Genomic DNA, 23,025 nt, shown 5'->3' with positions numbered 1-23,025 from the left:
TTTAAAAGGGAAACATTATATAATAATATGTAGGTAGCCAGTCTCGGTTTCGGGTTTGACGCCTACTAACACCAAAATTCCATTTAGCCAGCTAGGTGGATTGAATGCTATAAAGAATTTACAGTAGCCCTTTGACCCGGAGCATTAACGGACGTGGAACGACAGCATTAGCCAGTTGACAGATGTTGGCACCGAAATATTTCGAAGGGATCGGCCAGACCACTTGCATTTATACCCAGGGGTAACGAAATGTTGCCGCAATCAAATCATACTTTTTACCCTTGGCGAACACTTTGGGGTATAATTCGGTTGTAATATGGGAACGAGAGAAGGGACACATATAATGTATTTTATGAAACTAATCATCTTTATAGGACATGTACATTAGTTCTTACAAAAGGTTACAAGCATATGTAAAGGCGCGAAGAGTTCCATACCGCTCGACGGTAAAAGAAAAGAAAAATAAATGAATACTCTGTAGAACAAACTATATAATATGTATAATACAGAGGAGACATAAGACCGTCTGTTTCAAATGAGGGCCAATTACTTAAAGCAAAGCGGACACGAGAAAACTCTGAGTCTTTATATTAAAGAAAACTTTATGAAATAGTTCTAGATTGCGTTCAGTTAATTTAGTACAATAAGGATAATAGTATTATAATGAGGCTGTAGAATTAATTTAGTATTTTTTTAACTTCATCGTGTCATGGTTCACTTTTTTTACTCTTTCTGAAAACATTTTATGAAATTACTTTTTAACCAACAATCGTTCTATGGGTGATTCGTGATTACAGATTAAAATCTTTATATTATATTAGTTTATTGACAGCAACTTTGAAATTAAACTCTTTCTACATAATACTAATGTAGATTTTCCAAATTAATTCATCCAACTTTAATATTAAAATCCAAGTTTCAGTTTAATATTTCAATGAGAATTAAAATCCAATGCAATTGTTTGTGTTTCATTAGAAAATTCACCTCAAATCTTTTAATACTTTTAATTATTTTGAATGTTGTACACTAAGTTCAATCAAGACTCCATAGTATTTCAAAATAAATGTTAAAGTTTGTAATATTGAAAATTCTTTATTCAAGTTGGCGTGGCGTAGAGAGGGCGCTAATGAAAATTTTCTTAATTAGAAAGACATGGTAGATCGCTAAAAATCTTCATGGTTCATCTTATTAAAAAATTTCATTAAAAAGGAAATTTGATAGTATGCCGCATAATTAACGAATAATATCGGAGGACTACGTAGTGGCACTAATTATCGGTATCTAGAAAGATAATGAGACTATAGTACTACAAACTTAACTGTCCTTGAGGTCCCTTTTATAGTGATAGTTAAAGACGATTTTAGTAAATAAAATAATATTACCCAATTAACAGTTACCTAACTTTTGATCTTGAGCTAAAAAATACAAATTACTAACAATATATTATTTTGTCTACAGGCAATATGGGAAGATTGGCGCCACTGGTGATACGGTTGGCCACCGTGTCACTAGTGGCGTTTGTCCTTGCCGAACCAGGCAATGGCGGCGACCAATCGGTGGCGAGAGCCGACCAGTCGGTGGCGCGAGTCGACCGGGACACTGCTCTGCCAGTGCCCGGGACTGCTCCGCCGCCGCCTCGCCGCGCCGGCAAACGCGAACGCAACCGAAAACGAACCACGACCACCACCACCACGACGGTAGATCCCGACAAACATGACGTCGGGAACGTACCCACTACCGTCACCACGACGACCACGGCTGACCCACGGGCTATTGATCATAGTAAGTACTCTTCTCACGCTAAGAATACCCTGTAAATCAAAGTAGGGCTGCATGACGACTCCACCACGGCAGCTGGCAATCATCACCACAAAGCACCACAGTAAGTAACTCGTTTCGGGGCTGAAGCTTCTGGTGTGACAACTGTGTTTGTGTGAAGCTGCTTGCAACCACCTCGCTTCACTCGCGCTGACTCAGCCACAGATGCTTCCACTGTTTTGGTATCAATGACATTCGCAAAGACAATGAGTTTGAGAACTGGATCCTCGGTGACGGTGTGACAACAATAGTAAGTAGTAATATTAAGATAACCAGGAGAATTGGCGCGGATCGAGGACGAGTAAATCAGGAACCTGTGATTACCGTTGCGGTATGAACTAAGAAAGGTAAAATGTTGGGAAAAAATGTGTGGAATGAAAGCCGAGAACCTACCACACATATTTTGAAATCCCACTTTTACCACAGTAAGTACTTTAATTTTAGGCCTGAAGCGTCAGCGTGCGACTGCGCCGGCGCCGTCCGGGCCGCAGCGCCGCTGGCCGGGGAAGCAGCACAAGCGACGACGCCGCCGCACTACTACTACGACGACTACAACAGAATCGGATGAGACAGAACCCACCACAACTCTACAGACGACCACGATTGACCCACGGACCATTGATCATAGTAAGTGCTTAAGTACAGCTGCTAAAAACAAAATACGGAGTTCTGGCAGCCACGCCTTTGACTACTGACGATCCGGCCTAATTTGAACAGTAAGCAAAATTCAAAATTTATGCTACATGCTGTAGCAGTGGTAGTCACAGACGTAGTTAGTTTCAGACTGTCCGTCTGTTACTCACGTCATCACATCCACCTTTCACCATCAGCTGTCATTGTAAACTCTCATCTCACACGATTCTTCACACATGACACAATATCGAGTCATTTCTTTGGCAGGTAAAAATTGACTTATTACCACGTGTGTTGCTTTTTGATTGGGTAGTAAGCAAGTTTTATAGTCAGATGTGTGAGTGTGTTGGCTTTTATTGCATCGATTTTATCACTGTGTATGTTTGAAAATTTAATAGACTAATGATTGGCATGTGGGATTAAATAAAAATATTAATCATGAAAAATAAACTGAAAACAATGACAAACAATCAAACAATAATACCTGTTTATTTTCTTCACAGTAATTAGGCAAAAAATACTCGTACCTGGTCTGTATATAGGTCAGGGCCGCAGGAGATAAATCATAGAATAATTAGACGCTCGTTAGGCCGCACGTGACGGTTCATTAAATGATTAGCCACAGGACGCGTCATGGCAAATATTATGACAGATTTTTCCCCTTTAGGCATCATGGTGATCTATTATGAGCGAGATTGTAATAAGATGTTTCAATGGATCATAGATAGTTTAATTAATTATGTGATAGATGTAAAGTCATATTAAGATTAGAAAATTTTAATCGATTGAACTTTAAACAATATTATTTTAAAACACATACAATTTGAAGTTCGATAGTAAAATTTATAAATCTAATTCTATTGTAAGTACATACAGAGAGCCCGTAAATAAAGCCACACATTAGTGCGTGTTCGTTTTAATGCCACGCGTTAAGTAACATACCGAGTATACCGACACAAGTTTAACTGATCTTGAAAAGTCCTTAAGTGTGCGCTATAGCCGTCTTAAGTCGCATAGTTTAACGAGGGCCGGAGTCCAAGGGCCCGAGGAATTCCGCCATTGGAGACGTGGGTACATCCAAATAGCTTGTCTCTAAACAACGGAGGGACGTAATTTGTGAGTTACTCTAACACTCGAGCCCGGTCATCGGAGGAATGTGCTCAGTTAACGCGGTATGTCAACCCCTCGCAGCACTTTAATTTTCAAAAAGTGCCTCTACGTGTAGTTATTTCAGGGAATTTATTTCACTTACACTACGGAGCACACGATTTAAATTACTGCTACGTGCTTTCCGAATCGAAGTTCTGTATCCCGCATTTTCAAACCCAATCAATTTTAACCGTAGTATTTCTAGGAAGAATAAAATATGTATGTGGAACACTCAACATTTTCTAACGCGCTAAATATTCGTTCGGAAGAATTTTTCAAACGATCAATCTTGTAGTGGTCACTGGAATACCACTTATTGGCGTGTGGCCATACTTGCTCTTGCCAAAGCTTTATACAAAATCGGACGATTATTTAAAGCAAACTCAAGCACCGCCGCTATGAAGTAAATAAAATATCAAATCCTTCCTGAATGTTTATAAACTTAAGGTGATTCCTATAAAGTGAGCATAAATAAACTTTCTACATTTTCAAATAGAAATTGAAAGCTTGGGAACGAGGTGCAGCGAGAACCAGTCGGGAAAAACTCTGAGCTTGAGGCAAGAAAACATTTTGTCCCGCAGTTGAGAGCGAAAGTAAAAACAGTACAGATCAGGTTATGTTGGTGAGTCCTGTCACCCTGCGGGAGGTGTGGGGAGTCATTTCACGCCTCTTGAGCGCGCATCAAACCAATATTAGGTTTATTAGATAGATGGGCCATCGTGAGAAGCGATTTTTCATTTTTTGCCATTCATTATTATCGGCTCTTAAGACAGGTTTCAAATAAAACTACATTTGTAAGTCAGGATGATTTCATAAAAGGAGATATAATTTATTTTAATAAAAAATCAGGATTTCTTTTTCAAAAAGGGTACCTACTATCACAATATTTATACAGTAACTTCTTTATATTTAGAGGAATCCTGGGATAGATAGATTTAGAGAAATAACGCATTACATATCACAATAACTCAACACATATCACAGAGTTAGAGTAATTCAAAATTTATACATAAATAACAAACATAGTTACCACAGTCAAAAGCCTCACTAAATGTTGTTAAATTACTCATAATATAGATATTTATGCGAACAGCTTTGATCTAATAAAAATGCAGGTCCAGTTACGTTGGCAAATAAATTGAGTGACACATGAATTGAGTTTACCCAAAACATCAAATGCCGATAAATTAATATTCTATCAAAATACATCGATCATATAAACTCCACATTGAACAAGCTAATGTTTTGCAAATATTTGGACTGCGCGATAGAATTGTGAATTTATGCCAGTTACCAACTTAACAAGGAAGTATTATTTGAATTACTCGTCGCCATAATTTTATATGATGTGGAACACTTGGCTCGATGCCACTCATGTTGAGAGAATATTCCATATTCTAATAGTATTTGTTCTCTAGTTGTTACAAAAATACTTTCTCTACTTGTTATAAGCTCCCTAATAAAAGATTTGGTTTCTAAAAACTCAAGGTTAAATCTTCACATTTAATTAAAGAAATTAATATTGAATTGAAATTTTAAGAGCTATTATTTAGAAGTAAATTATTTTATTATATATTTATTATAATTACTGATGAATTATTTTTCCTAAATTTATACCAAACTTAAGAAAATCATGTAAATATTGGCATCAGTCCTTAATGTGCTACGCGTTACGACGTGCGTAGCGTTTGCTACGGAAGTTTGTAGTACGTAGACCGCCGCTACGAAATGCTACTACGAAACTCATTATTATTTTTTTCCGCCTTAAATATATGTATGTTTTTATAATCTAATTGCAATATTTCATTTTAATCCACTATTACATTACTAGAAGTTAAAAATCCCATGTTTACCAGTGCTTACGGTAACTTTTCCTAAAATATTACTCCTCTGTGAAGTTATATCTTAACATGAACTGAAAGGTCTTTGTTTCCGACATGATTTTTATGTTTTTTTGCGGATAACAGCGGTAGCGTGTTGGGCAACCGGCGTGAAATAAGGGACCAGCCTTTTTCACGCTTTGGTACGGCATCTTACACGATGTTGTGTGTCAAAGTACGTTGCATGCTTGAGAAGGGGTTAGCTTGTTTATATCTACAACATTATATCTTCCCAAAAAAGCATTTTATTATTCATATTGGGACATTTCGTTAAGATTGTTACCCATCCATAGCTCACAAACCATGTTGCATTAAGTAGTAAATTCAGAAAACAATTCATTAAAACGAATTAAGCAAGAACAAGAACTTAAAACAAACTGAACTCAAACTACAAAATCGACATTTACAAATCAAACTTCAGTGAGAAAACACTAGAGAAAAAAGTTTGCGGATACTAGTCGGTTACAACCGGTTCAAACCGGCTCAACAAAGAGCTGAAATTAAATTTACGTGGCGCAAAGAAAAAACTAGTTACAAGAGGAAATTGGCGGAGACAGTGACAAATTGTTCCCGCAAGAGAACGGTGTTCCTCTCCTTTTCTGACACACGTGGCTTTAAATCTCCCATCCTTCTCTCACTATATGAACATGCGGCGCCGTTACATGAATGTACCGGAATAATTGTGGCCTTTTTTGGTAAATACACAATGTGAACGTGGTCTTAGCATCCGATTTTAAACTGCAATTTTGAAAGTTTCTACCTTTTAATGGCCGGCAATAAAATTGTACGTGGACATTAAAACAGCAGCCTGTATAATGCCAGCAAAAACTGTGTCAAATAAAGGTCGTATTCTCAATGGGAATACTTTCAAACATTTTCTCAAATAAATATTTTATTACATGTAAAATGTTAATGAGTAAAGCGAAATAGACCTAATGGAGTCATAGAATTGATAAATTAATCTCTTTATATTTACTTAACTTAGTTCAATTTTAGCAGAACACGAATACTCGGCTAAGTAAATGTAGGTATAAAAAGCTTCTTTTCATCGAAATGTCCTAATTACAGTCATAATACGCGAACATGACAAAAGATTAAACCGACGACTGCACTTGCAATGAGAGACCTCAGACGACATTTCTTGTTTCCACATCGCATTCATTAGCCTACATACTTACTTCCATATTTTCCCTCGTTTACGTTCACCTATTATTTGAAATAGTCGTAAACTCAACCTCAGTAGCTGCTTCAGTATAGGCATAAGAATATCTATATATTTTTCCACGAAATAAAATGGAAATAGAGCGTATATTACAATACAAATTATAAAACTGACTGCTGTGTAATGGATAGCGTGTTCGATTCCCGCACGAAGCAACGGTTTTTGTAATCCACAAATTGTTTTTTCGGGTCCGGGTCTCATATGTATGTGAACTTGCATGTTTGTATACGCACCCACGACACAGGAGAAAATTCTAGTGTGGGGCAACGCTTAAAAACTATGTTAATTCTTCTGGTAATATTGATTTTCATATTACCCTTGTATTATTGTCGCTAGTACGACGTCACTTACTTTTATCTAACAAAAACAAGAACAGCAGTCGCTCAAATGATTGCGTGTTGCCGGTTTAAAATGGAACTGTCTGGAACATTCTAGTTCATGGTAGGTTATGTCCTAACCGCTATTTATGGCTGTCGTGTTTTTATGGTGGTTCGAAAGTATTTCCAAGCCGCTTAGTAGCTTAGTCATAAATAATGGCCGCTTTGAAAGACACAGTACTGTAGGCTTCGTCGAAAAGTGGAGTTTCTTAAAATGAGGATAAGAATCGTACTCGTAGGTCTTCTAGGAATGAGGGTTCACATGAATGTTAGACAAAAGTGAAATAAAGATATGATATGTTTGTTTTATGTATATTAGGGTGTCCCAAAAAAATAAAAGTCGGTATTTTTGAACGCATACCCTCTAATTATTTTCGAATAGTGTCAACATACACGTAAATAAAGTTTCATTTACCTAGAAGCACAGCAACCCGTGCCGACTTGCCTTGATACATGTCAGTACTAGCAAATTTTTACGCGTCGGAGTTATCGTATCGCAGTGGTTATTATTACTTGTTTGATTTATTAAGGAACATATTGTTTTCGTTTAGTCAAGATGTCAGGGGTATTACGCAGTTCTAAAAAGTGCATATTCTTCATAGGTGATGTATAACATCAAATTAGCGGTTCGAAATTGCCCTCCAATTGCCAAGTATTGGCAGTTTTGATTTACAACATTCGCAAAGACAATATAATCAATGAAAGTGCAAACCTAACTATTCCTGAGTGCATTATTTATTGGGATAAAGCCCGTATATCAACTAAAGCATTACCCAACTATGTTAAGAAGCTAGTAACCTTATACCAAGTTTGGAGAGATCTACAAAAAAAATGCGACCAAACCCAAGACTTATTTAAACGGCCTCCTCAAGTTTATTTCTAATTTGGACAATTTATTCGACATTGCATATCAGATTCGACGCTCAATAAAGATAGATGAAGATAGGATCTTCTTGTAGCGACAGAAAGAGTCTGGCAGGCCTGGTCACTTAGCTGGAGTGGACAAAAACCGGAGCCTTGGTAAACTCGCTAGGTAGGTCGCAGCTCCGGATCAGGTATCAGCCCTACTGGGCCCATCTATGTTGGTCTGATGGCTCTTTGTACCGCACGGGTCTGGTTCTGATCGGGCGGCGAGCTACCTTTTGCTCGCCGTCCGCAGACCCGCACTTACGGTGGCCAGAGATCGTTGCGCGATCCCTGACGCCCGGAGTGCCTCTCGTGACGGTTAGATCTTGAGAAGGTTCGTTTCCTTACGCGTCCCGGTTCTTCCTTAGCTAGCATGGCTGCTTCGCAGAAGGAGGATATCGTATCCCAGTCTCCCTCGCTCCGCACCATGGATTGAACCAATGCCGGACGCGAGAGGTCGCCGTCGCTGAGCACATCCCTGAGGACACGGCGGTGCTCAGCCCATACAGGGCATACCGCCACCTGTACACCAATATGTTCCAACGTGTCCTTCAGGCGGTCACTATTGAGGCACTTGGACTCAACATTGATGATTATTCCATATGTAACTCCTCCAAAAGCAAGGCCTTGTTCGATCATTTTAAAATTGATGACAGTTTCCTACACTAGGTCCTATTCATGGTCAAAGAATGTTTTTTTTTCTACAAGTAAAGGCACAAATGCTGATATTGAAGCCGTTAATGATACAGCCAATGAGGGAGCAGTGAAGTTAATGCAAGATTTCCACGAAAAAAATCACACTTGAAGAGGAACAAAAACAGTTGTTTACTACATTGCGCACAGGAACACTGACTGGAATACCCTGACTGTAGAAGAATGCCATTACAGAGGAAATTTTATATATAATATTATTTTAATAATAAATAAATATTTACAATAATAAAAAATATTAATTTATAACATTAAAGCTAACTTAAAGTGATTTTCCTTACAATCTCCATACAAAATTTTTCTTGAAACTTTGACATCAAGTCGGCACGGGTTCCCGTTATCCGATACCAATGATATTTTTTATTTTAGTTGTTATGGTCAAATAGAAAAAATATAGAGGGTATGCGTACTTAAAATCGAAAATTTTTTTTTCGCCCTACTTGGCTGGGACACCCTAATGTATATATACTTAATGCTAATAACCACTAACTCTAGCACAAACATCTTGCAGAGTAAAATAAACTTAATGAAAATAAAGTCATATTTGAAATTCAATGCACCTTCACGTGATTGGATTAGCTTCAAAAATGCATTGACTCCTCTGAACTCGACTAGAATTTTTATACGCTAACAAAAGGAACAATGTAATTCTTCTATCCCTTATTACTTACTTCTAGGAGTCTACGTTATCGGCACTCAAAACGAAATGGAAAATGAGTTTCTTATCGTATGCACATTATTTTATGATAAAAAGATAAATCAATTTAAAAACATTACCTATCTTATAAGAAAATGTTATTTAAAATATGAATGGCCACGATTTCAAATTGAAAAAAAATTTGTACGTTTTTAATTAGGTACAAAGTGTTAAATACTCTTCGTTATCACACACGTTGAATTGAAGTTTATTGTGTACATTACATATTTAGGTAAAATTTACATTTTAAAGTGAAAATACTTGATGCAATGAATACATTGTTGCCATATTGCAACACAAGCTGACATCAAGCGCGAGGCGTCCTACCGGTACTCGGTACTCACCTCCCCAACATACGAATTTCTTATTATATTTCGTCATATTTCAAAGACGTGTCCCATTTGTGTAAGAGGCTTTATTGTGTTCTCACTGTGTTTATTTTTCCTTAAGCATATTTCGACATTAAATACTCATGATAAAATAGAATCTTTGCTCAAGAAATATGTAAAGTGTACGCCTGTGTCGCGAGGTTATATAATATCTTTCTTTTCACGTACACTAAATGGCTTAATGCCTTTGAATAAGTTAATGGTGTTGGTTTGGCTTTCAAAATACGCAATCTAGTGTATTAGGCATGACAATTTGGCTCATCAGGTCTCTAATCATAGTTCGATCTGCAAGCCAATGTATTAACCAGAGAGGTAACCTAAGTCGATTGCACTGTGCAACCCGATTACTGAACGCCGGCGTCGCGTCGTGGTGATAACAACGTCAAATTATTGAACTGCAATCCAATTATGAGGTTGTTGGTCTTAGATCGGTTTTCAATATTGTGTTCTATTAAAATACATTTTTTATATTATCAAGAAATTACACACATTGTTTGCTCCGTGCACCTGTATGTTAGGTGTATGTTATTCTAGCATTACTAGAACACAGATTAGTAACTAAATCAGAGGTCTACTGGTGCATATCGATGACATTCACAATTGTACGTGGAATAATTTATTATCCACAATTGGCCATAATGTGGCCATAGACGGCAACAAAGACATTATAACCGCCACAGCCATCTCATAAAATATTAGTAGTGTAAAGTGGAATGCCTACGACTCATGCCCACATTATTCCGGTCTATTGGAGCGCCCACAAATAGCTTCCCAACAGTTTATAAAGGAATCAAACGCGTTCAGTAAGGTTACAAAAATATTTCTTACCAATATTATTGTAAGGTTCTTATATACCTAATGTTTTTGAATATATTTACAAAGACGTTAGCATTAGTCTCAAGTTTTATTTCAAGAATATTTAATGATTAACTTTGAAATGATCTAGTTTCAAGTACAAAACGATCACCGCAAAGTAAAAACGTTAAAACTATTTTAATTTACGCCAATGGCAAACCGAGTTCATTCCAGTTTTGCTTTACATCACGGCAAATTAAACGAGAAACTTCTTCGTTCAAATGAAAGTCGAATAAAAATCTAAAACAAAAGATAGCTACAACAAGAATATAAAATCAATGGGAAAGTCCAGGCAAGTTCGGATGTCGCTCCGTTTTTCCAACTTCGAAAAGACTCTTGGGTGAAAAGAAAATTCGCCCAAGTTCATTTTCTTTGGATTTGACCCTGAAAAAAAGGTTTGCCAAACAATATTTTCACATTTCAAGTAAATACACTAAGTTACATAAGACTTACAGACATTTATGAGTGTTTTTGATTGAAATTTATTGTTGTAATGTAAACTGTAGCTTAAATATGATGTGAGTTTTCACAAACATATTAAACACGTATTATAGCAATAAATCAAAGAGAATTAAACAGAATATTCAAAACTAATTTTATATATTATTATTTTAATATCAAAAATGAACAATGGAAAATTTAATATTATTCATTTCATATTGTCGGTCATATTTTGTACTGATGCGAACCCAATAAGTTTAAATTTTCACATTACATTCAACAACGTGTGTAATATGATACAATCAATGTATTAATTATTTGATATTATTTATAATATGTAATATGATATCTATGATGACGAATAACATTTACATTAATTTTGTTAAAACAAATTGTAGGCAGAGTTTTGTTAAAACCAATTTTCATAATGTTTTACGCGTACATAATAGTATTATGCTAGCCACAGAAATTCAATACATGCACTCATCATATAAATAATAATCTTTGCTTTGGTAGTCCGTGATAATGTTAAACGAATTGTTTATTTCAATAAGAGCAAAAGAGAGAGAAAAGATAGAGTCCCATAAAAATCAATATTGCCATCTTTAATTCTTCATTCACAGTACAAATTAATTAACAGAACTTAAAATTAATCATCCTTCTTTTGACAAATAATATAATTGAAATTAATTCTTAAGCCTTCAACTCATATCTCGACTAAGCAACTAGAAGTTTCGATTAGAAATTTCTGTGTAGAAACTCGGAGTTTGTTATTATTCCCGGTTATGGCAATAAGCTTATAAACCGGTCGTAACATGAGACTTAATATCGCCGGCGTCTTCATACTTACTCTTCAAAGAATGCGGAGGGGATATTTTTAATCTCATAATAAAGAAAATTCGCTATAGAAGAAGTTAGAAATAAAAATAAAATATTCATAACCCATTAGAATACAGCGTGGGAGTCGATCTTGTAGGCTTCGCCACTGAACAACGTAGGCAACGAATTATGTAAACATAAATAGTCAAATCTAATCCCACATATTAATTTGGCCAGCAAATAATGTCTCGCTTAATATATTTGGGGAAATTTTCTGTTTCTACGTCGCGTACAGTGATATTGCCTACATAACTCAACATTAACGGTAACTATTAAGTTTAATTTCACACCGTCAACTCAACAATGCAGACGGGAAGGCGTATACAAAACAATTACACTCCCTGTGGAGGGTAGTTACGATTCTCTTTCAAAGTTTGTGTCTGTTGGCCTCAGGTAACGCGACTCTTTGACAATGAATTACACTAAACTTTATATGTTTTAGGGCGTCGTTTTGGTAATAGATGCTCTGCCGGGGGAGTAATTAATTTGTTTTATTATTTTATTTTACTATTGTTGTGTCGACTGGCTTATTGGGCTAACGCTTGATATAAACCGATAGTTTTGTTTACTAGTGGTTAATAGGCAATTATGAAAAGAGACACTGTATAATGCTATCGATAACGATTCCTCGATTCATCATATTGATCACACTCACAGAATCCCCCACTCATTATTTCTCTAGCTCCCTCCTCAATCCATGAATCTAATCACAAGCCATTTCTAACATTATTTCAATCTCTACAAAATTTCCACAACAATGTTGACAAATTAACACCTAGAAGTTGTTTTCGCGTAAGACTTTATTTGTTAGTCAGAGTTGCATACATAATGTGTTTGAGTGCACAAAGTGATATAAAACCGTAAGACAGGTACCTCATAACGAAAGATGTAAGCACATATATCTACCGACGTTAATGCTCTCTTGACCTAAATTCATTCATTAGAAGCGAAATGTTTCTAAGAATAATATATTAAACGGAATTATTTAATAAGGAAACTTGAATAAAAATGTAATTGAGGAAGTATGAGACTGAAAATTGTACTTTCACTTATTATTTTACTGGGCTCGTTTTAAATTGAGTTTCCCGGTCTGTTCGCTCTATTTTCGTAGGATTTTGATTACATTTGTTTATTAGGGAGCCATATTTATCGAGAGCACGACGTGAGAACGTAAGAACTTTGTACTTACCCTAAGGTTTTTACAGTCATCTTAAGTCTTGTTATGAGTAATGATCCCCACGCCACACTTTGTCAAGCAGTAACAGGTGTTATGTTATCTATACATATAATAAAATCGTAGAAAAGTGCTGTCTGTACATTGAAAATAAAAATAAAAAAAATAGCAGGGGTTATTGTTATGTCGATGTCGAACCCAAAAATGTAATTAACTTTTTTTTGTCTGTTTGTCTGTTTGTCTGTTTGTCTGTTTGTCTGTTTGTCTGTTTGTCTGTTTGTCTGTTCGTCTGTGCGCGCTAATCTCAGAAACGGCTGATCCGAGTTGGATGCGGTTTTCACGAATATATTGTGGGATGCTTAAATTTACATTTAGTGTTTGTTTCATGTCAATCGGTTCATAAATAAAAAAGTTATGTCAAATTAAAGAATCACGTCGAACATTCTATGCTTATACCATTAATCTCCGCAACTATTTGACGGATTTGGTTGAAATTTGGTACAGATATAGTTTAGAACCTTAGAAAGGACATAGATATATTTTTATTTCAAAAATCAAAAAATAAAAATAAGAAATAAATTATTTATAAATAATTCTATGTCGATCGTTACACGACTTCGGTTCATGTTATTGTTTTAATTCATCGAAAAAAAGTAAATAAATAGTAAAAAGGTATGAAAAAAATAATATCAATATAATAAAACATTTAGTACAAAGAAAATGCTCTAACGGAGTATAGATAATTCTATGTCGATCGTTACACGACTTCGGTTCATGTTATTGTTTTAATTCATCGAAAAAAGTAAATAAATAGTAAAAAGGTATGAAAAAAATAATATCAATATAATTAAACTTTTAGTACAAAGAAAATGCCCGAACGGAGTATAAATAAATAATCCAAGTTGTCTTTATCCTCGATAGATGGCGTTGGGATCGAAATAGATCGCGCTATGGTTTCGTTACATTCATTTGGTTGGGTATCGGCCGAGCGCTTCGGTACTATCGTAGAAAAAGTGTATTATCAGTCGTATGATTATTTGTCTGTAGTGGTCCTGCTGTTTCGTATATTCTAAATTGGTTTCGTTGTATTTGTCAATTAATAAGTTTATTTGTTGGGTTTTCCTGGTTTTTTGGTTAAACTATTTAACGTAGGTTTAGTTTGATATCGATTATTAGTAGTTACTGTAGTTAGTTTTTTTAATAAAATTGTAAGTCTAATTTATAAATTAATTAGATTAGATTTAAGTCGTTTCTTTTAAATTATTTAGTTTAAGTTTGGTTATTATAGCATAGAGGATAGGTTGTAATATAGTTTCTTTTTTAATTGTTATAAATTCGTAATTCGTAGCTTTCTTTAGTTTTAAGTTAGTTTAAGTCCGTTTTTAAACTATTTTTTCAATGCCCTAAGTGAGTATACATCTATTAAATTCAAACGCAGAGCTCATTATGTTGATTTTTGAAGAGTTCCCTGGAATATCTTCCACATCTCATTTTTGAAGAGATCCCGCGAGATCGGGAACTATGTGGTTAAAACCAAAAATTTGCCGGAAGTCACTATTCCACGCGAACGAAGTCGCGGGCAAAAGCTATATAAAAATATTTCGCATTTGGCATGTATTACTTATCTATCTATACATATAATAAAATCGTAGAAAAGTGCTGTCTGTACATTGAAAATAAAAATAAAAAAAATAGCCGGGGTTATTGTTATGTCGATGTCGAACCCAAAAATGTAATTAACTTTTTTTTTGTCTGTTTGTCTGTTTGTCTGTTTATCTGTTTGTCTGTTTGTCTGTTTGTCTATGCGCGCTAATCTCAGAAACGGCTGATCCGAGTTGGATGCGGTTTTCACGAATATATTGTGGTATGCTTTAATTTTCATTTAGTGTTTGTTTCATGTCAATCGGTTCATAAATAAAAAAGTTATGTCAAATTAAAGAATCACGTCGAACACTATTCTTTGCTTATACCAATAATCTCCGCAACTATTTGACGGATTTGGTTGAAATTTGGTACAGATATAGTTTAGAACCTTAGAAAGGACTTTTATTTCAAAAATCAAAAAATAAAAAATAAATTTATTTCGGGCATACAGCGCATGTTCAATTCCGTATAAGTACGAAATTGAACAATAGTGGTCCTGCTGTTTCGTATATTCTAAATTGGTTTCGTTGTATTTGTCAATTAATAATTTTATTAGTTGGGTTTTCCTGGTTTTCTGGTTAAACTATTTAACGTAGGTTTAGTTTGATATCGATTATTAGTAGTTACTGTAGTTAGTTTGTTTAATAAAATTGTAAGTCTAATTTATAAATTAATTAGATTAGATTTCGTCGTTTCTTTTAAATTATTTAGTTTAAGCTTGGTTATTATAGCATAGAGGATAGGTTGTAAAGATAAGTAATTTCTTTTTTAATTGTTATAAATTCGTAATTCGTAGCTTTCTTTAGTTTTAAGTTAGTTTTCATCTTAAGTTCGGAAAGATTATAATATTTCTTTAGTTTAAGTCCGTTTTTAAACTATTTTTTCAATGCCCTAAGTGAGTATACATCTATTAAATTCAAACGCAGAGCTCATTATGTTGATTTTTGAAGAGTTCCCTGGAATATCTTCCACATCTCATTTTTGAAGAGATCCCGCGAGATCGGGAACTATGTGGTTAAAACCAAAAATTTGCCGGAAGTCACTATTCCACGCGAACGAAGTCGCGGGCAAAAGCTATGTTTTAATAAGATCCATTGTGCTCTCAAAGTTTTATAGGCAAGTATATTCAGTATGGCCGCCCCTCTCCCGTTTACAGCGCACGACACGCTGGTGTTTGCCAAGACGGGGTAATGAACCTAGCTACATGTCTGTCAGAGCCCCGGCACTCGGTGCCACATCATTAATTTCTACCTAATGTCTGAAACGCCGAGACGTTACCTACCACATTTTGTGTTCACATACATGAATGTAAAATTTCTAGATGAGCTCTTTGACTTTGATATCATATACAATGTAGAACTATTGTAATGTATATACGTGGAACTTTCTTGTATTATACTGGTATGCTATGTACTTAAATTAGTTCAAATAAAAATAATTACTAGTTATTACCTCCTCTTTAGATATAGAGTAAACAATTAGTATTGATCGACTTCATTAATCCAGCTTACCTCAAAATACACTTCAAAGTATGTCAATTATAAACTTAAAACTAAGTGTAACTTAAAAAACGTCACATTAGCATTTGCCAGGTTTAAAAACCACGCCGAAATTACCTGGTAGGAGTTCTAGTCAGTGCTAACAAAACTCTAACCAAGATATTATAAGCTAACAACTCCCATGCGGTTGCACCCGCTCTGCTCAGCTCCTATAAGTTGAAGCGTAATGTTTTGTAAGCCTTCTTCAATAAATAGACTATGTAACATCAAAATAATTATTCAATTCGAATCAGTAGTTCCAAAAATTAGCACATTCAAACAAATAAACAAACTGTACAGCTTTATAACTGGAGCACCTAGCTTCACTGACAGACTGACGGACAATTCAATTCAACTTGACATTTCAAAAGTGCCTGATTTAGGATAAATTAATATAAATGCTTTGAATTTGACTTTGGAAGTATATATATAGATAACACATTAATGGTTTTTATTAACTGTTGATGTGGGCGTTTAACTGACGGAATGTGGAGGTTCGAATAATAAATAATTTGGTTAGTACACGTGGAAATAATTAACCTTAAACCGCTACACGTGTACTCTCTCTTAATCTATAAGCTATACATATGTATATGTTATATTTTTTTATTTTCGGTTCCAAGAAAAGGAATAGAATGTAATAAGATGTTCCGCTTGCTAAAGTCAATAATGATTATTCTTAGCCTGAACATATTAATGTTTAACATATAGAATACAATGTGGAAACTAATGTGTATCAAAATCTTATCACGCCTAATCTATCACCCTGTGGAGGTAAATAAAATTGCCGCTATAAAATGTTAAACTTGCTTTTCAACAAGCATGTCATAACCAAATACCCACCATCTTAATTGGCACCAAAATTCCAAATATCAAAAAAGCACATAATGGTATTTTGCCTAACTCAGGAATTATACTCGATTTATCTTGTCAGATTATCGAAGTATGACCATTTATCCAAAGAACTGTAAAATCGACAATATAAAAATTAATCACTGAATGTGTTGCTAAGCGCAAATCTTGAGAGCGAATTCGCTAATTCGTTTTTGTAGGGCTTTTACCCGACCGATGAGAGAAGGGTCTTACATAAAAAAACAAATATCCACGAAAAAAAATACAAGACATAACAAAGTTCGCAGGGTCCACAAAAAATATAATGAAAAGGAAATTACACAAGTTAAATTAAAATAAGCATGTAAAATAACAACATGGTAACGCTTCTATTATCCTTATGTGTCCGGTAACAAAGCTACAGCGCCTACGTTTATTTCACACGTGAAACAACAAACCACGTTGCGAGGCCGTTCCAGAGGTTTCAAACAGTGTCTCCTAATTATCTATAACGTTCCTACAACACAGTTAAGATTAACATAAGCTTTGTTTTCCAAGTCTTAACAATGTCACATCATTAGCGAGTTTACAAGATCGGAAAACTATAGAGTTATGTTCGTTAAAAGACGAAGTTACTTAGAAACGATGAGTTCATAATATCTTGCCTTTGACAAAAGGGTATGTAGTTACGTTGTAATGTTGAATGAATGTGCACCTATTTTAAGAGTAATATTAATTGTGCTGTTTATATAGATGAGTTCGAACTGTGGACCATATTGTACTCACATCACACCAACATTATATGATCAGCTTATAAGTGGCCCCTGCTGAAATAAGGCCTCTTCTCGCACAGAGAAGGTTTGAGCTTTAATCACCACAGTTGCTCAATGCGAGTTAGCGATTTCAAACTTATAATTAGAAATTATAGGCTCAAGTTTCCTCACGGTGTTTTCTTTCACCGGTTGTCAGAGGTGTCTAAATCATCTTAGAAAGTACATAAAACTTGAAAATAGTCACATAGGTAGTTGCCGTTAGTAGGTTTCGAACCCGTATCCTTATGCATAAAGAGCGAGCGTCTTAAGTCTCCAGGCCACCACAACATCGGGTTCATCCATAACGAATCCAAAGCTATTATTAGTTAAACAAAAACTTGCACATCCATAAACAATATGAATCATAACTGCCCTTTATCTAAAGCATACAACATTTTTCCTCCATTGGAAAAACCCTCTGTTCCATTATACCTTTTTATAGGGCACTAATGCTCACGTAAGGCTGAGACAATACAGTGCGACCTCACAGCAAACCTTGAAACAACAAACAATACATGCATCAGTGTACGGTACTAGAAAGGCCATACAAAAACAAAGTTTTAAAGCCAAGGTGTCACTTACACACTACTTGGGTACATTATAGGATGAATGACATGCTTTCAAACACTATTTTCTAGTGAATAGCGTTAGGTGATCATAACAAGATTTTCAACAATAGGTGACCTCATCTCCCTCACTTTTAGCTTCGATGAAAGCCAACCTCTCACGTCGGCCTAGATCGCCTGACCAATACACAATTACTCCATTTATTGTATTAAACTAAGAAATAGACACAAGAAATGTCTCTCACATAATTTGATAAATTCCTTTAGCAAACACTTTCATTAAAGTGGCTCGTTAAAATGAGAGAAACTTTAGTTTCTTTAATTCCAACATGAATTATTTATGTAGGTGGGTCCGGCGATTATACGTTTCGCAGCAAGCCGCGAATATTAATAACGACACTTTGTTTGGCGCATTTTGTTGGCAATTCAGACCAAAAAAGCACTGGTTATTTAACTTACAAGTAGACCTTGTAAATAAAATTAAGGCAGAAGTTATATTTTACACAAATAAAATTAACAAGATTGGTACTGTCTCGGGTCCCGACAACGGCCACTGGTTAAGTTCTTCACTCAAACAAACAAACAGTGCTAACGCTCTGTGTCATAATAATTATATTTCAAACGAAACGAGTACGAACCAAAGCGTAGTCAACATTATCTCATAACATCGACTAGATAATGCAGCAGTTCATAAAATATGTAGTTATCATAATAAATAGACAGGTTTATGTATCGTACACACGCGTATCTGCCGCACACATATATCCTACTTCCCTATTCGTACGGCTGCTCCATATGAGACTCTAGCTAATGTTCAAAATAAGGTCCCACCCACATTTTTATTTGGCAGCGCAACACGTACGAGGTACGGACGTCGTTCCGCTACCTACTGCGGTTCCGATGCGGTACCAACGGAAAATTTATGTACCACTGAGCGTGCAAGTCTAGTCTCCTTACCGAGATACCCCATGTGAAACATTACCCGCGCGGAATTTCAGCAAAACGCGCTCTCTACTGCGGCCCACACAGCGGAAAGTTGAACTGGGCCTCGAACACATGCCGCTTTGTAAGCGAAACGGCTGCGAATAAACAAAAATCTTGATATACTTTTAATAGGCATAGGGTCCCCGGGAAGGCCACCCTGCTCAAATATTAAGTTTGTTAAGAATTTTAAATGAAGAGCATTAGGCGCGGCGTCATTGTAGAATTAAATATTAATAATGCTATTCGAGTGAATTTGGTGGGAGGCTAAAAACAATGAATTTTTAATAGTTCTTCTCCTTTGCGACGGGCAATTAATGTAATGAGGTAGTAAGTTTAGTTTACCCTCGGGGAGGGGCTGTGGACTGGAGTTAATTCTGAACTGGATTTGCTGATGCTTGCTATTCATAAACTTTATTATTAATGTTCAATTCTGTTCTTATTGAACAATGTCTTAGTAATTATTGAATTACTGTTAGATTCTTGGTGTAAGCTTTTAGAATAATTTGTATTTCAATGATGTTATTTATTATTAATTTACTGTTACTAGATAATACTAGTTACCAACGATCACCACAAAACGTCCCTAGTAAACATGTCGTTAGTTTTGACAAGTAGTATTATCGTGTAATAATTAAAAGCTCCTTGCGACGGCCTGGCTCATTTGTCTTTTTAATAAATTGTTGGTTTTACTCACACCAGTTCCTCGTAATTTGTTCCTCTGTAATTTATCACGTGTCCTCGCGATTCTCTGGATTAGGTGCACATCCCTCACACGCCTGTTTGTCAGATTAAGGCGGAACGCATACGTCCTTAATAACCTTACTGGTTGGAACATTGTTTTCGAAACTGGCAAACATTCGGTCCACGCTAAGCACTCTTGTGGTTTTGTATACGTTAGAATATCGGGCTTGTGTTTCAATTTAAACAGAAAGTACTAGTTTTTAATAGTAAAGATTATAAGAAGTTAGCATTTCTACGTTTTATAATATGTCATGTTTTAAGATTAATGTATTGCGGGTCTTAAAAGATAAGTACCATTCGAAACAAGATAATGTTTTATGAAAATATACCAACATTATTACCTCGGCTTACTTTAACCTAGATTCCATTTTTCCTCAAAACAAATATGCACATACGATATTCCCTGGAGACGAAAACAGTACAGGAAAACCCATTTATATAAATTGGTGAGTAGTAAATAAGCAGATTACCATGAGAGACATTAGAATTTTTCTGAACACGGCATTCATTTTCATACATTATTTAAGAAAAACAAGATACAATCCATAACCATTTCATAAAATAATGGGTCAATACATAATGGTTATTTAATAATGACATTATTATCTAATTACGCCTATTATTTCTCGAATAACTAGAGGTTTATCAAGTCCTCAGTTTTAACAAAACAACTGCTAAAAGTAAAATATATTTTTATTTACAGTGCCCTCCAAAAGTTAGTTGAAATGATCAATAATGTAGTAAATGTGAGGAAATTATAATAAAACCAAATAAAATCGTGGCTTCAAGAATTATTTATTAAAATATAATCAATTTAGAATATTTCTGTCAGTAAGAGAATCATAACAAATTTTATAATTATAATTTATGTAGATTAACAATGAAATCACGTTACCAAAAGTTAGTTGAAATTGTTGAAAAAATATTTTGTGTGTTGTGTCTTTGCAAATATTTTAACTTTTAATATTTTGTATGACCGCCATTATTCTGTAGAACTGCTTTAAGTCGTCTAGGCATTGATTCTACACGATTCTGTAATGTTTCGACCGGTATAATCAACCATGTTTCAAGAATTTTATTTTTAAACAAATTCCTGTTGCGTCTTATGGAAACAGGGATCCTGCGGTCTAATTCATCCCATAAATGTTCAATGGGGTTAAGGTCGGGTGACATCGAAGGCCATTCCAGTAAATCCACTTCGTTATCTTCAAAATATTGTTTAGTTATCCTTGCTGTATGCTTCGGATCGTTGTCTTGTTGGAACTTGAAAATCCGACCTAACCCCATTGTTTCAGCAGATTGTTTTAAATTGTCACGGAGAATATTACAATAGACCTGTGCTGTCATCTTGCCTTCAATTACTTGCAGTCGGCCCACACCATGCCAAGAAAAACACCCCCAAACCATCACACTCCCACCGCCGTGTTTCGCAGTGGGCTGCAAGTATTTGTCGTCGTAAGAGTTATCATTGCTTGTGCGCCATACAGTTTGCCGACGGCGATTACCAAATAGTTCGAACTTCGATTCATCGCTAAAGACTACTCTCTTCCAAAATTCTATTGGTTTATCCGAATACTTGCGGGCGAACTCCTACCTTCGTTTTTTATGGATCGATGTTAAAAGAGGTTTCTTTCTGGCAATGTGACCTCGTAAATTAGCATCATGCAGGCGTCGCATGATAGTAGTTTCAGAAACCGAGGTCCCTGCTTCCTGTAACTGATCTTTGATCTCTCGTACCACAATCTTGGGATTAATTTTACACTGCCGCACTATTAGTCGATCATCAACAGAAGTAGTAGCCCTAGGACGCCCCGACCGTGGCCTATCTGCAAGACTAGGACATTCTAAACTTTTCTTTATTATTTTTCGGACACCTTCTGGACTAACTTTAAATAATTTTCCCACAGCACTAAAGTTTTTAATTTTTTCGTATTCATACACAATCTTTATTCTTTCTTCGACAGTTAATTTTCGCCTCGGCGCCATTATTAATTCAAAAACAGTCAAATCACCTTACAATATCTTATTATTAAATTTAAACTACGCACACTGCCTTAACAATAATAATAAATGAATTTAAAACCGCGAGAGAATCGGATATCGTTTAAAGTTTGCTATTTCAACTGACTTTTGACGCGCTCAATTCAAGTAGTGCACACATAAACATAGATTTTGAAAGAAATCAAAATGAATTTCGGGGAATTTCCTACTGTACGTATTAGAATAGTGTATCCAAACATAAATAGTAAACAGTTCATTCATAGAAACTGCGTATTTTGGAAAATATATAACATCATTGATAAGGTGAACTAATTTCAACTAACTTTTGGAGGGCACTGTAACTCTTAAACTTTGTACTCGTTAACGAAAGGAAGTCGATTTCCATTTCGTCTGAAGATTTTATAATGAAACATAAACAAGTCGTTATTTTTTAACAATGTCTCATACAATTTGCCAGGGGACATGAGAGAGAAGTAGCGATAATAAATATATATATATATATATATATATACATATATACCGACATAGATATACTCGTATTATTATCACGTTAAAATTACGGTACGCGTCCGCGAAACCGTATTTCATTTTTTCCCATCCGAACACAACTTCATTTGTTTTCAGGTTTTATTAAATGAAAGAATTGAAACGAAATAATTTCATATTTATAATACTTTTTTATTAGTTTACTATAGGGCTCTAAATGTACTGGCTGTGTTCTAGCTATAACAGTTTCGTCTTTTTATGAGTGTCTAAACATAAAAATTTTCAACATAT

The 23,025-nt window shown here is 35.2% G+C and overlaps 1 protein-coding gene across 8 annotated transcripts in view; it reads left to right on the top strand.

Annotated features, from left to right (window-relative positions):
* LOC118263404 (epithelial discoidin domain-containing receptor 1) overlaps positions 1-23,025 on the top strand; it is a 174,041-nt gene that overhangs the window by 84,679 nt on the left and 66,337 nt on the right. For 7 of the 8 annotated variants that reach the window (XM_050704441.1, XM_050704445.1, XM_050704446.1 and 4 more), the window contains exons 2-3: positions 1,459-1,782; positions 2,263-2,445. In XM_050704441.1, the coding sequence (XP_050560398.1) occupies positions 1,464-1,782; positions 2,263-2,445 (502 nt within the window). In that variant the 5' untranslated portion in view covers positions 1,459-1,463. The remainder of the gene's footprint in view (positions 1-1,458; positions 1,783-2,262; positions 2,446-23,025) is intronic. The other variant, XM_050704447.1, reaches the window with a different exon arrangement.

This window comes from Spodoptera frugiperda, chromosome 25 (genome assembly GCF_023101765.2).
Source record: "Spodoptera frugiperda isolate SF20-4 chromosome 25, AGI-APGP_CSIRO_Sfru_2.0, whole genome shotgun sequence".
NCBI lineage: Eukaryota > Metazoa > Arthropoda > Insecta > Lepidoptera > Noctuidae > Spodoptera > Spodoptera frugiperda.
Note: the sequence above shows the minus strand (reverse complement) of the source record. Positions and strands in the feature narration are given on the sequence as shown.